Raw genomic sequence first — 13,888 nt, forward strand, 5'->3', positions numbered from 1 at the left:
AGTTTTACTTATATAAGTGTGTGAGTGTGTGTGTGTGTGTGTGTGTATAGAGATATACACACATTTTTTAACGTTTATTTTTTGATACAGAGCACGAGTCTGAGTGGCGCAGAACGTGAGGGACACAACGGATCCAATGCAGGCTCTGCTGACAGCAGAAAGCCCGATGCAGGGCTCCATCTCAAGAACATGGAGATCATGACCTGAGCCAAAGGCAGACTCTGATCTGACTGGAGCCAGCCAGGCACCCCTCAATCTAGTATTTCATTTCTTAGCATACATTTAGAATAAAAGCTTTGCTATACCAATGTTTCCAAGAAGAATTTATTGATACGGTATAAAGTACTTAATTTTATCGGAAAAACTGTTAAGTTAAAGTATTTTCAATTTATACAAGGATAAGTACCACACGTATCAAATATTACTATCCCTTAAATTTATACTTAGGAAGACGAAATTACCTGTCATGAAAAAAATAAAAACAATGTCAAATAAAGGACTAAATTGTTCTGCACAGGCTAGATGACAAGTGTCAAGAGAGTTAAAGCTAATGGGAGTTAGAACAGTCAGAGAAAGTTCATTGGAAAGGAGACTGTGAGCCAAGTCTGAATAACATAGGTTTACTCAAGAGGAACAGAAACTAAAAAGACAGTAAGGACAGCATGAGTAACGGCTGAAAGATGGTAAAATCAACCCAATTAACTCAGAGGATAAAATCTGATGGCAGAGACATTAAAAACGGATGTCCACACAAGAACTACATAAATGTTCATAAGCAGCAGTATTAATAGGCAAGAAGTGGACACAACCCAAAGGTCCATCAACTGATGAATGAACAAGGGCCTTAACCCACAATGGAGTACTGTTGACAATAAAAAGAAATGAAGCACTGATATAAGCTGTAACCAACACAGATGAACCCAGAAAACATTAAGTAAAGGTAGCTAGTCCCAAAGGACCACACGTTGTGTGACTCCATTTATATGAAATATTCACAAGAGGCAACTCCATTGAGAGACCAAGTAGTAGACTGGTGGTTGCCTGAGGCTGGGGGCAACGGGTAAGGGTTTCCTTTCAGGGTGAGGAAAACATTCTACTTGATGGCAGTGATGGTTGCACGAGTGTACACAGAGACAGTGAACTGTGCGTGGCAAATGGGTGACTTTTATGGTATGTGTATTGTACCTCAAAATAGCTTTAAAAAAAACCCAATGGCAGAACACAGAGAATGTTCTTAATTCTCGCTTTTGGGCGCCCATACTACACATGATCTGAATATTTCCGTGCTTTGACAATATGTCTAAAAGGCAAAGAAAATGAAGGAAATGCCGAAGTTCAAGTGGTGTGTTAAGTGATCTTTCTGTACGAGTCATCCTGAAATCAATATGCATTCTTCTCAAAAGTGAAGATGAGAACTAAGACAATTATCTGAAACATTCCCTTAAACATTATCTTCTGATTTGATCCAGCTTGCCTCATCATGGTAATAGAGATATCATTAAAAAACATTGTTTAGTAGGGGACAAAAGTCTCTTGGGGCACCTGGGTGGCTACGTCAGTTAAGTGTCCAATTCTTGCTTTCAGCTCAGGTCATGATCTCATGGTTCATGAGACTGAGCCTCACACTGGCTCTACACTGACAGCATGGAGACTGCTTGGGATTCTCTCTCTCTCCTCTCTCTGCCCCTCCCCTGTTAACACGCACGCACACACTCTCTCTCACTCTTTTTCTCTCAAAATAAATAAATAAAATGTAAAAAAAAATTAAATTAAAGAAAGAACGAAAAAAGTCTCTCAATTTCTGTGAGGAAGGATACAAAAGCCTCAACTTTCCTAAGAGTAAGTATTATAAGAAAACAGTGTATAACACAAATAGGAGAAGGAAAGGCAGAAGTTTACAAAATAAATGCATTGTAAAGATACTAAAATCATAATAAATTAATTATAATGAAAATACCAAAGAAAGCGGTCCATGGAAATTGGTATCCTAAAACACTTTATATTATTTAACCAGCTATAAGTTAGCTGTTGACAGGTTACATTTACTACATACCTGACTTCTGATTTGAGCTAATTTCTTCTTGAGATCCCGTGTTTCACCTTCCAGACGAAGATATGACGTAACCTCTGGGGAAGCCTCTGACATAGACTGTTTCTTCAGAGTATCAGCCAGTTCTTGTTGAAGTTGTCTCGCAACTACCTAATAAGACATTTCTGTTACTGATTTTCTAAATCATCTTATTATTAAATTATGTTAATAATAGACAACTCTCACATACTTACTTTGAGAAATATCAACACACACATCAATTCACCGTCTTTTTGTAACACATACACATTCCTGTTCACTGAATTCAGTTAAAGACACAAAAGGTGTTATCTCCCTGCCTAGTTCTGATTTTTTATGGTGTCTCTTTCCAGTCTTAGCACGACAATTTCATCCTGCAACATGTGGTTTTTATGCAACCGATCTTGTGTTTTCTCATGATTATCAGAAAGCTAAGTAAAACCAAGCACATTTTCAGATAGCACTCAATAAAATGGCAGTATCATGATTTTCTTTGAAATGAAAGTATAATCTGTGTTTAAACAATGAAAAGGTTGCAGGGGGTGCCAGTGTGGTTCAGTTGGTTGAGTGTCTGACTCTTGATTTTGGCTCAGGGAATTATCTCACATTCTGTGGGTTCAAGCCCCGCATCAGGCTCTGTGCTGACAGTCAGGATCCTGCTCAGGATTCTCGCTCTCCCTCTCCCTGCCCCTCCCCTTCTTGCATTCTCTCTCTCTCTCTCTCTATCTCTCTCTAATGAATAAAGAAACATGAAAAGAAAGAAAGAAAGAAAGAAAGAAAGAAAGAAAGAAAGAAAGAAAGAAAGATAGATAGATTACAGTAAGTGAATATCCAACTGGAAAAAAATAAAGTTGGCTCCAAATCTCAAATTTTAGACAAGCATAAGTTCCCAAAAGTTCAGAACTTTAACTGAAGATAATGAAGGCATGAAAGTAAAAAAGAATTTGTGAGAAAACTGTTCAGAATCTCAGAATTGGAAAGGCCTTTCTCTGATTTACAACAAACCAGAAGGCCTAAAATAAAAGATCAATAAATCTGACTATACTTAAAAATTGAGTTTACAGTAGGTATCGAACACAGCGACCCCACAGTACAATCCTTAGCTCTGCATACACTCGGACAGATTAAATTTCCTAAAATTCTTCTTTCCTGAGAATATTTCATAGATACGTACTTTGCTACCATTTCTATAGTCAGTTATAAGAATTAGATCTATTGATAACTGAAAAATCTAGGCACTATACTATAATAGAAACACTTCTACATTCATCAATGAACTCATTTGGTTATCACAATTCTAGAATGGAGAGATTAAAACGGTGAGCTGCAGGACTCTCCCCAGGTCTTCTCACTCCACAACTAGTGCTCTTGCACCAATCACTGCCACTTCTCTAGTGTAAATACACAAGTACAAAAGAAGTCTTGTATTTCAAAATACTCATAGGAAATAAGGTGAAATTTATACATCTCTTAGAAAACCATGAGATTATTTACTGCTGCAATAACTTGCATTTCCTCTTCATGTTGAAAACAGTAATAAATATAAAAGAGGAGAAATACACTCAGCTATTTTATTAGGAATAAAATACCTATCAATAAATTATCATTAAGTATATACCACAGCATACCATTGTTATCAAAAGTTCCTTGTAATGAAATAGGATGCTACTTGAAGCAAAACTGTTACTTTTCTCAAAAGTAGGAGACTTGATACTGAAAATATGATCAGTGAACTGGCTACACTCGTCCTCCTGTCCATTAGCGGAAGTGTTCAACTAACCTATTAATATATCAAGGCAGTGAAGTAACTGTTCAAAACGAAAACACATGTTGCTAGTAGCAATAGTATTGAGATTAGGGAAAGCTCATCAATTCCTACAGAAAGTAATAAAAGCCTCTCCTTTGGACAAGGACATTATGAATGTCACTAGTTGTTGCAGACAAATGCATTTAATCAAGAATATTATTTTATCCAGTGAAGCAAAAATCCCACCGTCCCCCATGACCCTCCGCAAAATATATGTGCTTTTAAAATCCTCTATAGTTTCCATGATGAACAGAGTTCAGTTTCATATATACATACATATATATACACATATTTATACACATACACACACACAAACACACACACACACACACACACACACACACACACACATATATATATATACGCACACACACACACACACGGAGAAAAAAGTAATAATAACTAAAAAATAGAATGTATACAAATACATACACACATGTACTTCAAAATAACTAAAGAAGATACCTTAGAATTAGTTTTCTTCTGAGCCATTTCTAGCTCCTTTTGCTTGCAAAAGTGATTGTTTAGACTTCCATCTTGTAAGACTCTGGCCTTCTGTTCTGGAGAAAGTTGCCACTGAGTGTCACTGCGCTCTTCTACAACCTGGAGACACATTTCATTATGATTCTGGTCTCATACCGTTAAAAAAAGAAGGTCAAAAGCTGAAGAGAACTTTAAAAAAATGTTCAAAAGAACATAATCCCATGTTTTAATTTATTTTAAACCTAAATAATATATATTGAGTCAAAGGGATACTATAAAATATATATGTATAATATTACACTATGTAATATGGATGGAAATACAGTTTTTATCAAAAACTGATTTACCTGATTTTTTGTGGCCTTCAATTCCGTGTTTAGCATTCTAAGAGCGAGTTCAACTTGTTGTTTTGTTTCAACTTCTTTCTTATATTCGTCTTCTTTTCTTCTTAACTTTTCCCTAATATTTTCATATAAAATATCAGCATTTCTTCTTTCTTCTTCTTCTTCTTGTTTTAAGGTACATCTGCAATTACATGTGCTTCTTTTAAAATTTGTTTTGTTAGACATAAAAAGTTCATTTTATGATCTGGTTCCACATAAGTTGGCTTATTATCCAAATGAAAAATATCTATGTTTTCCAATTGTTTTCCTTGTAGGGCTCATGTTTTTAATTTGTCACTTCAATCTCTTCCAAACCATATATACAGTTGAAAAGAAGCCAGGAGAAAGCATTATGCAACTTCGTTAGTTTTAGTCAGTAATAACTCTGGTAGATGTTGTAGGAAAGGAAGTTTGAAATTATTCAGGAAAGTTAGAGTTGAAACTTACCCCCTTTCCCACAGGTATAATTATTCCTCCATAGGACAGATAATTCAGTTTCTCGTTAAAAAGAGAAGTTGCTGTTTATAAGCAAGTTTATCAATTCACTGGAAATAAAATTTCCACTTGACGAAACCTTACAGGTACGTCCAAAAATGATGCGCAGTGAAAGAGAGCATCTGTGGATGTTGTTTACACAACATACACGTGCAGATTACTGTCATCTAAGACTACGCTGACGAGTCTAATATCTGTTGCCTATGCTTTTTGTTTCTTCTTCCACAACACTTGCAACTTACCTTGTTGATGATTACCTACTTTATGAATCACTTAAACATCCCTTCTAGAACAACACAGGATCCGTATTAATTAAGTAAACAATAAAGAGTAATATGACCTTTCAGCATACACTTTTGAATTAATTTTATCTACCTATGACAGAGATGTTGAAAAAACTTCTCAGTAACCACTTTCCGTATTACTTTTTTTAAATGTTTATTCATTTTTGAGAGAGAAAGGGAGAGCCCATGCAAACAAACGGGGGGCAGAGAGAGAGAGAGGGAGGCAGAAAATCCGAAGTGGGCTCTGCACTGACAACACACAGCTCGATGTGGGGCTCGAACTCACGAACCCTGAGATCATGACCTGAGCCAAAGTCGGAAGCTTGACTGACTGAGCCACCCAGGTGCCCCCATTTTACTTTGTTTAAATTTTTTATTGAGAGAGAGATGACGCAAGTGAGTGAGGGCGGGGAGAGGGAAAGAGAGACAGAATCCCACGAGGGGCAGACAGAGAGGGAGAGACAGAGTGAGAGAAGAGGAGCTCACCTGAAGCGGGGCTCGTGCTCACCCAAAGCAGGGCTCGAGCCCACCCAAAGCAAGGCTCAAACTCACGAGATCATCACCTGAGCCGAAGCCAGAAGCTTAACCAGCTGAGCCACCTAGGCACCCCCACTTTACCTTTTAACCCCTGCATGTTAAGAAGCAAACGGAATCAATTTGGGCGAATTTTACTGTCTTGAGAAAAATGACCATTTTATACTCTGTTGGTAGGTACAGAGAGTAATATAAACTTTCCTGAGAACAACTTAAAAATATGGATCAAAGACCTTTTTAAAAATTTTTATACTTTAACCAGATTACATTATATTGAAGAATTGACTCCAAGCAAGTAACCAGACATGTAGAAACAGATTATATAAAAGACATTCCTGACAGCATTAATTAAAATACAGAGAGATGAAAAACAAGCAGAATTCAATCTCTTAAATAATGATATTTCTTGGACTATGGTGGACTTTTATAGGGCCATTAAAATTGTGATTTGGAATATACATTAAAGTATTACAAGTATTCACTGTGAAGAACTTCCTGTGTTATTGCCAAGAATCGCACACCTCACAACACTAAACAAGTATTCTTTCCAGGAAAATCCCATAAGGTAAGTCAGCAATTACAAAACTGCCCGTACACATCTGTAGTATAAAAGGAAGCAGTTGAAATATTTCCTTAAAGCCAAGATGCTGTACCTCAAACTGCAGAATTCACGTTCCCATTCCACTTTTTGATGTTCTAACCGTGATATCATGTCTTTGGCTTCTCGTAGCTCGTTTTGTAGTGCACTAACCACTTTGTCCATTTCTGTCATTTTTCCCGTAAGAAGTTTACAGTGATTTTTGTTAAGTTTCCTTAATTTCTCATAAGAAACACGTATATCTCGGATTTTCAAGAAGCCAGCATAATCTGCATCAGAGAAGAAACAGAAATAAAATAGATGAGTACTTTTTGCATATACAGGCCTGTGCATCTTCAATTCACTCATTCACACATTGAATAAATATATACCTTCAATGGAAGATGTTAGACTCAGCTCTACAGACACAATAGAGAAGACCCCTGGCTCTCGATTAGCTTAAAGTCTAGTGAAGGAGAAAGACAACTCAAATGGTAATTCTAAATTCAGATAGTTCCTATTAGAAGACAGAGTTCTGTGATCATAACTTGATCTAGATTGGGCCCAAGGAAGATAGATGTCCCTGAGGAAGAGATAAATATACTGAGGAATGAAGGATGAGCAGGAGACAATTAAGCAAAGGAGGAAGACAAGCACACTCGACAGTCTAGAGCATGTGCCGAAGTTCCACTGTAATCTGCTTCTGGCCAAGATGGGGTAACACGTACTGATTGATCTTCCTACCTGAAGCAAGCAAAAACAAAACAGACAAAATACAATTTTAACATGATTTTCAAGACACAGAACTTCAGACAATGAAGGACAATGATCCCTGAAAACAAAACACGTTAGCCTAACACGTATGCCCAAGCTCACTGCCTTGAGAGAGTTTTCAGGCTACAACACAGGAGACATAAATTATTTAAGTAGATTTCACCAGACTCCTTGAGTCAAGGTGGCAAAACTGAGAGTCTGGTGAAGTCAAGGCAGATAGAGACGACAGGTCAGCATCCAAGAGAGGAGAAAGCAGGACACAGAAAGAACCCTGGGCATCTGCACAGGGTCCCCTTTGGCTATTCAGCAGAGTAACAACCAGTGCATACATGGAAGGAAGTCATCAAGGGAAAAAAATCTGAAAAGAGTAGAGGAAACACTGCCTGGTGCTCCCACAGCACGAGGGACGGTATCTATTCACATTAGCTAAGATAGAAAAACTCATAATTTGCCTTAGGCTGATCACCACTCTGGATTCATCCAATAATTCGTAAGAGCAAGACTAAAGGATCCAACTGTTTGTAAGTAACTTAACTATATCTCCAAACAAAGCATGAAAAGATAACTAGAGGCATGGAAGCTATTGTTTTAAAAACCAAATAGCACTTACAGAGATGTAAATTATGTTAGCCATGAACAATACGATGGGTAGGAATAAACACATATTAGACCTCACAAAACAAAAGACTGAAGTTTAACATAGGAAACCTGGGAGAAAACTTCAACTGGGAAATATACAATTGCCCAAAGAGGCAGGGAAAGGGACAGGAAAAAAAAAAATGGCCCAAATCTTCCTAAACCTCATGAAAACTATAATCCCACTGACCCAGGAAGGATATATCTAGGAAAGAAGAAATGGAAGTCAACTCTTGTGATTTGCCTAAACTCTATATGATGTGGTACAACATTACTGGAAGGGAGACTGTGATGCTGAAGCCATAGACTATAAACCCTAAACCAACCACTAAAGCAGCAAAACTGAAAAGTTCTAGCTAGGAAGCCTAGATAAATAAATGAATAAATGAATACATGAATAAATAAATAAATGGATAAAACTGAATCATAAAAATTACTCGATTAAAAGAAAGCGGAAAAAGAAGAGAACGGGAACAAGGAGCAGATAGGACAAATGCAAATCAAACAGCATGATGACATATTCAAATCAACTATCTCAAAAATCACAGTAAATGGCCCTTTGTAGCAACGTGGATGGAACTGGAGAGTGTGATGCTAAGTGAAATAAGCCATACAGAGAAAGACAGATACCATATGTTTTCAGTCTTATGTGGATCCTGAGAAACTTAACAGAAACCCATGGGGGAGGGGAAAGAAAAAAGAAAAAAAGAGGTTAGAGTGGGAGAGAGCCAAAGCATAAGAGACTCTTAAAAACTGAGAACAAACTGAGGGTTGATGGGGGGTGGGAGGGAGGGGAGGGTGGGTGATGGGTATTGAGGAGGGCACCTTTTGGGATGAGCACTGGGTGTTGTATGGAAACCAATTTGACAATAAATTTCATATATTGAAAAAAAAATCACAGTAAATGAAAACGGTCTAAAAGCCTCAACTAAAACGCAGACTGTCAGAATGGATAAAAAAGGAAGACTCAACTATATGCTACCTATACAAAATGCACTTTAAATGTCAAGACAGAAATTTGTTCAAAAGACAGAAATATGATATACCACACTAACACTTGACCAAAGAAGGCTGAGCTAGAGTGGCTATATGAATAGCAGACAAAACAGTTTCAAGCAAAAAAAATTATTACCAGCAATAAACAACAGGCCATTGTATAATCATAAAAGGGTCAATTAAGAGCAATCTTAAATGTTCATGTATCTGTTAATAGCTTCAAAGTACATGAAGCAAAAATTGATAGAACTGAAAAGAGAAATAGGCAAATTCACAATTATAGTCTGATATTTCAATAGGCTCAACATCAGCCAGGGCATAGTAGACTTGGCCGCCACTATTCTTCTCAAGGATCTATGGAACACTTACCAAAAAAGACTATGTTCTGGGTCAAAAATAAACCTTAAATTTTTTTTAACGTTTATTTATTTTTGAGACAGAGAGAAACACAGCATGAATGGGGGAGGGGCAGAGAGAGAGGGAGACACAGAATCGGAAGCAAGCTCCAGGCTCTGAGCCATCAGCCCAGAGCCCGACGCGGGGCTCAAACTCACGGACCACGAGATCGTGACCTGAGCTGAAGTTGGACGCTTAACCGACTGAGCCACTCAGGTGCCCCAAATAAATCTTAATAAAAGGAAGAAGTCAAGAGGCCTGAAGTCATAATAGTGTGTTCCCTGACCACTAAGCAATCAAATCAGAAATCAAGCACAAAAATATCTCTGGAAAATACTCAACTATTTGTGAACTACAGAACACATCGAAATATCCCCTGGGTCAAAGAAGTAATGAAAAAAGAAAAAAAAAAATTAGAGAGGATTCTGAACTGAATGAAAATGAAAACATAGTAGAATTTGTAGAGTCCTGCTTTAGTAGCACTCACATGAAGACTTATAGCACTGAATGTATACATTAAAAAAGAAGAGGGAAGTGCGGTGCTCCTTGCTGCCTTTGTGGCTCCTCGCTCGGCTTCCCAAGGCACCCTGCCCTGCCCCGCCCCACCCTGGCAGTGGCTGGAGAGCAGGTGCTTTGTTCACACGCCCACAGCAGGACTTGGGTGGGTGGGGGCGGGGCCCGCTACCTGCCAGGATTTGAAGGCGGGGGAGTAGCTGTAGGAGGCGACCCCCCTAGACTGAGGTGGGAATGGGCCGGGCCCCAGGCTCTGCTGGAGCGGGAGGCTGCGGCGGTGGCAGAGGCATGGCCCTTCTGGAAGGGAGAGCCCAATGCCTGTGCACCTGTCTCCCCTCCCTTCCTCTCCGCCCCTGCCATGGGTTTTGTGTTCTAGCTCCCCATCTTTTTCTCACCACCTACATCATCACTCTTCTTCCAACTTCACTTCCCACCTTCTTGCGACCCTTTCTCTCACTTAAGCCTCAGTTACTCAGGTTCTTTTCACCCTAGTCTTGCCGGAGACTTCATATGCCAGCAGTCTCTTTCATGGGATGTCCCCATCCTTCCCCTCTCCCCACATCCTATTCTGGGCTGATGGCAGCCAGAAATCCTTCCTATTGCGTTTACCGGCAGTTTCTACCTGGCCCTGAAGCGTGGCGCAGATCAAGTCCACCACACCCATGCTGAGAACGACCCCTAGGAGAACCACTTGTCCCATGGTGGTATTGGACAATATGTTCTCAATTTTCCTCTGGTTGCTTATTTTAGTCTGAATATTTGTTACCTCCACCTCTATACTTTACAAACGTATGTTTTGGTTGCATGACAAGGAGTTAGAAATGAGCCAGAGACCATTCGCAGGTAAGGAGAAGATTTAGACATTTAGGATTAAAGGAAGAAAGGAGAAACAGAATGTTAAGAAGGTTAGATTCCTGAAAGTATTTTGATATCTTTTGTGATCTGAGGAAGTGGAGATTACTGAGCCTACACAGATTGACATTTTGGGAAAATTTCACGATGCTTGATTCGCTCTTGGGGTAACGTGAACACAAGTTCTCAAACCTGCATATTCTCTCAGTTGGAACCAGCTGTATATCTGAATGTTCACTTTCATCAGAACATGTATCAGAGAAAGAATGGGAGTCTGCTTCAACGAAAATGACTACGTCCGGGACCTGAAAAGGGTCATTCTGTTTCCTAATAGTGTATATGGCCATTTTAGTGGGCACAGATCAGGATTTTTACAGTTTACTTGGAGTATCCAGGACTGCAAACAGTAGAGAGATAAGGCAAGCTTTCACGAAGTTGGCATTGAAGTTACATCCTGATAAAAAACAAAAAACAAAAACGAATAACCCGGGGCGCCTGGGTGGCTCAGTCAGTTGAGTGTCCAACTTCCGCTCGCTCGGGTCATGATCTCACAGGTCGTGTGTTAGAGCCCCACGTCGGGCTCTGTGCTGATGGCTCGGAGCCAGGGGCCTGCTTTGGATTCTGTGTCTCCCACTCTCTCTGCCCCAACCCACTTGCATTCCGTCTCTGTCTCTCCCAATAGTAAATAAACACTAAATAAATAAATAAATAAATAACCAACCAACCAACCAACCTACCAACCAAATGAATAATCCTAACGTACAGAGTGATTTTCAAAAATAAATAGAGCATATGAAGTACTCAAAGATGAAGATCTGTGGGAAAAGTATGACAAATACGGAGAAAAGGGACTTGCAGATGATCCAGAAGGTGGCCCGTATGAAAGCTGGGATTATGATCGTTATGATTTTGGTATTTATGATGATGATCTTGAAAGCATGACATTGACTAGAAGAGAATTGGATGCTGCTGTTCATTCTGGAGAACTGTGGTTTGTGAACTTTTACTCCCCAGGATGTTCACACTGCCATGAATTAGCTCCCACATGGAGAGACTGTGCTAAAGAAGTAGATGGATTACTTCAAATTGGTGCTGTTAACTGTGGTGATGATAGAATGTTTTGCTGAATGAAAGGAGTCAACGGATCTCCCAGCCTCTTCCTTTTTAGGTCTGGAACGGCCACAGTGAAATATCACGGGGACAGACCAAAGGAAAGTTTGGTGACTTTCGCCATGCAGCGCGTTAGGAACACAGTGATGGAATTATGGACAGGAAATTGTGTTCACTCCATAGAAACTGCTTTTGCTGCTGGTATTGGCCAGCTGATCACTTTTTGTTGCAAAGGAGGAGATTGTTTAACTTCATAGACACGACTCAGGCTCAGGGGCATGTTGGATGGTCTTGTTAATGTAGGATGGATGGACTGTGCCACCCAGGACAAACTTTGTAAAAGTCTGGATATTATGACAAGTACTACTGCCTATTTTCCTCTGGCGCCACATTAAATAACAGAGAGAAAAGCAGTGTTTTGTTCCTTAATTCATTGGATGCTCGAGAAATATATTTGGAAATCATGCATAGTCTTCCAGATTTTGAGCTACTTTTGGCAAATACACTAACGGATCGATTGGTGCATCATCGGTGGCTCTTATCGTTTAGTTTCGGAAAACATGAAAATCCAAATGATCCTGAGTTGAGGGAACTAAAAACTCTACTCAAAAGCGATCATATTCAAGTTGGCAAGGCTGACTGTCCCTCTGCGCCAGACATCTGTAGTAATCTCTCTGTATTTCAGCCATGTCTAGCAGTATTTAAAGGACAAGGAACCAGGGGTGCCTGGGTGGCTCAGTCGGTTGGGAGCCGACTTCGGCTCAGGTCACGATCTCGCGGTCTGTGAGTTCGAGCCCCGCATCGGGCCCCTGTGCTGACAGCTTGGAGCCCGGAGCCTGTTTCGGATTCTGTGTCTCCCTCTCTCTGACCCTCCCCCATTCATGCTCTGTCTCTCTCTGTCTCAAAAATAAATAAACGTTAAAAAAAATTAAAGGACAAGGAACCAAAGAATATGAAATTCATCATGGAAAGAAGATTCTATATGATATACTAGCCTTTGCCAAAGAAAGTGGTAATTCTCATGTTGCCACACTTGGACCTCAAAATGTTCCTGCCGATGACAGGAACCGTGGCTTGTTGATTTGTTTGTGCCATGGTGTCCACCATGTCAAGCTTTATTGCCAGAGTTACAAAAAGCATCAAAGCATCTGCGTGGTGAGCTTTAGTTTGGTACACTAGATGGTACGGTTCACGAGGGACCCTGTAACACGTGTAACATTCAGGCGGATCCAACAACAGTGGTATTCAACCAATCCGAGGTTCATGAATAAGAAGGACATCACTCTGCTGAACAACAGATCTTGGAATTCATAGAGGATCCTAGGAACCTTCAGTGACCTCCCTGACACCCACCACTTTCAATGAACTAGCTAAACAAAGAAACCATGATGAAGTCTGGATGGTTGACTTCTACTCCCATGGTGTCATCCATGTCAAGTCCTAATGCCAGAATGGAAAAGAATGGCCCGGACACTAACTGGAGAGTTACTGTGGGCAGTATAGACTGCCAACAGTATCATTCTTTTTGTGCCCAAGAAAATGTTCAGAGATACCCTGAGATAAGATTCCCCTCCCCCAAAACCAAATAAAGCTTTTCAGTATCACAGTTACAATGGCTAGAAGAGAGATTTGGGGTACGGGATTTCTACCTCAAGCATCCACAAATCTAATGACTCAGCTTTCGATGAAAAAGTTATACAAGGGAAAAATCACCGGGTGATTGAATTCTATGCTCCTTGGTGTGGACCTTGCCAAAATTTTGCTCCAGAGTTTAAGCTCTTGGCTAAGATGATGAAAGGAAAAGTGAAAGCTGGAAAAATAGACTGTCAGGCTTAGGCTCAAACATGCCAGAAAGCTGGCATCAGAGCCTATCCGACTGTTAAATGTTATCCCTACGAAAAAGCAAAGAGAAACATTTGGGGAGAGCAAATAGATGCCAGAGATGCCAAAGCAATTGCTGCCTTACTAAATGAAAAATTG

General features: G+C 39.7%; 1 protein-coding gene and 1 pseudogene across 4 annotated transcripts in view; one reads left to right on the forward strand and one right to left on the reverse strand.

Annotated features, from left to right (window-relative positions):
- LOC102962413 (ankyrin repeat domain-containing protein 26-like) overlaps window positions 1-13,888 on the reverse strand; it is a 138,698-nt gene that overhangs the window by 38,271 nt on the left and 86,539 nt on the right. For 3 of the 4 annotated variants that reach the window (XM_042977069.1, XM_042977071.1, XM_042977072.1), the window contains 4 exons: window positions 6,708-6,921; window positions 4,706-4,883; window positions 4,341-4,502; window positions 2,054-2,200 (listed from right to left, as the gene is read on the reverse strand). In XM_042977069.1, the coding sequence (XP_042833003.1) occupies window positions 2,054-2,200; window positions 4,341-4,502; window positions 4,706-4,883; window positions 6,708-6,921 (701 nt within the window). The remainder of the gene's footprint in view (window positions 1-2,053; window positions 2,201-4,340; window positions 4,503-4,705; window positions 4,884-6,707; window positions 6,922-13,888) is intronic. The other variant, XM_042977070.1, reaches the window with a different exon arrangement.
- LOC102964293 overlaps window positions 11,065-13,888 on the forward strand; it is a 2,869-nt pseudogene continuing 45 nt past the window's right edge.

The sequence above is a fragment of the Panthera tigris genome (genome assembly GCF_018350195.1).
Source record: "Panthera tigris isolate Pti1 chromosome A1 unlocalized genomic scaffold, P.tigris_Pti1_mat1.1 chrA1_random_Un_scaffold_58, whole genome shotgun sequence".
Lineage (NCBI taxonomy): Eukaryota > Metazoa > Chordata > Mammalia > Carnivora > Felidae > Panthera > Panthera tigris.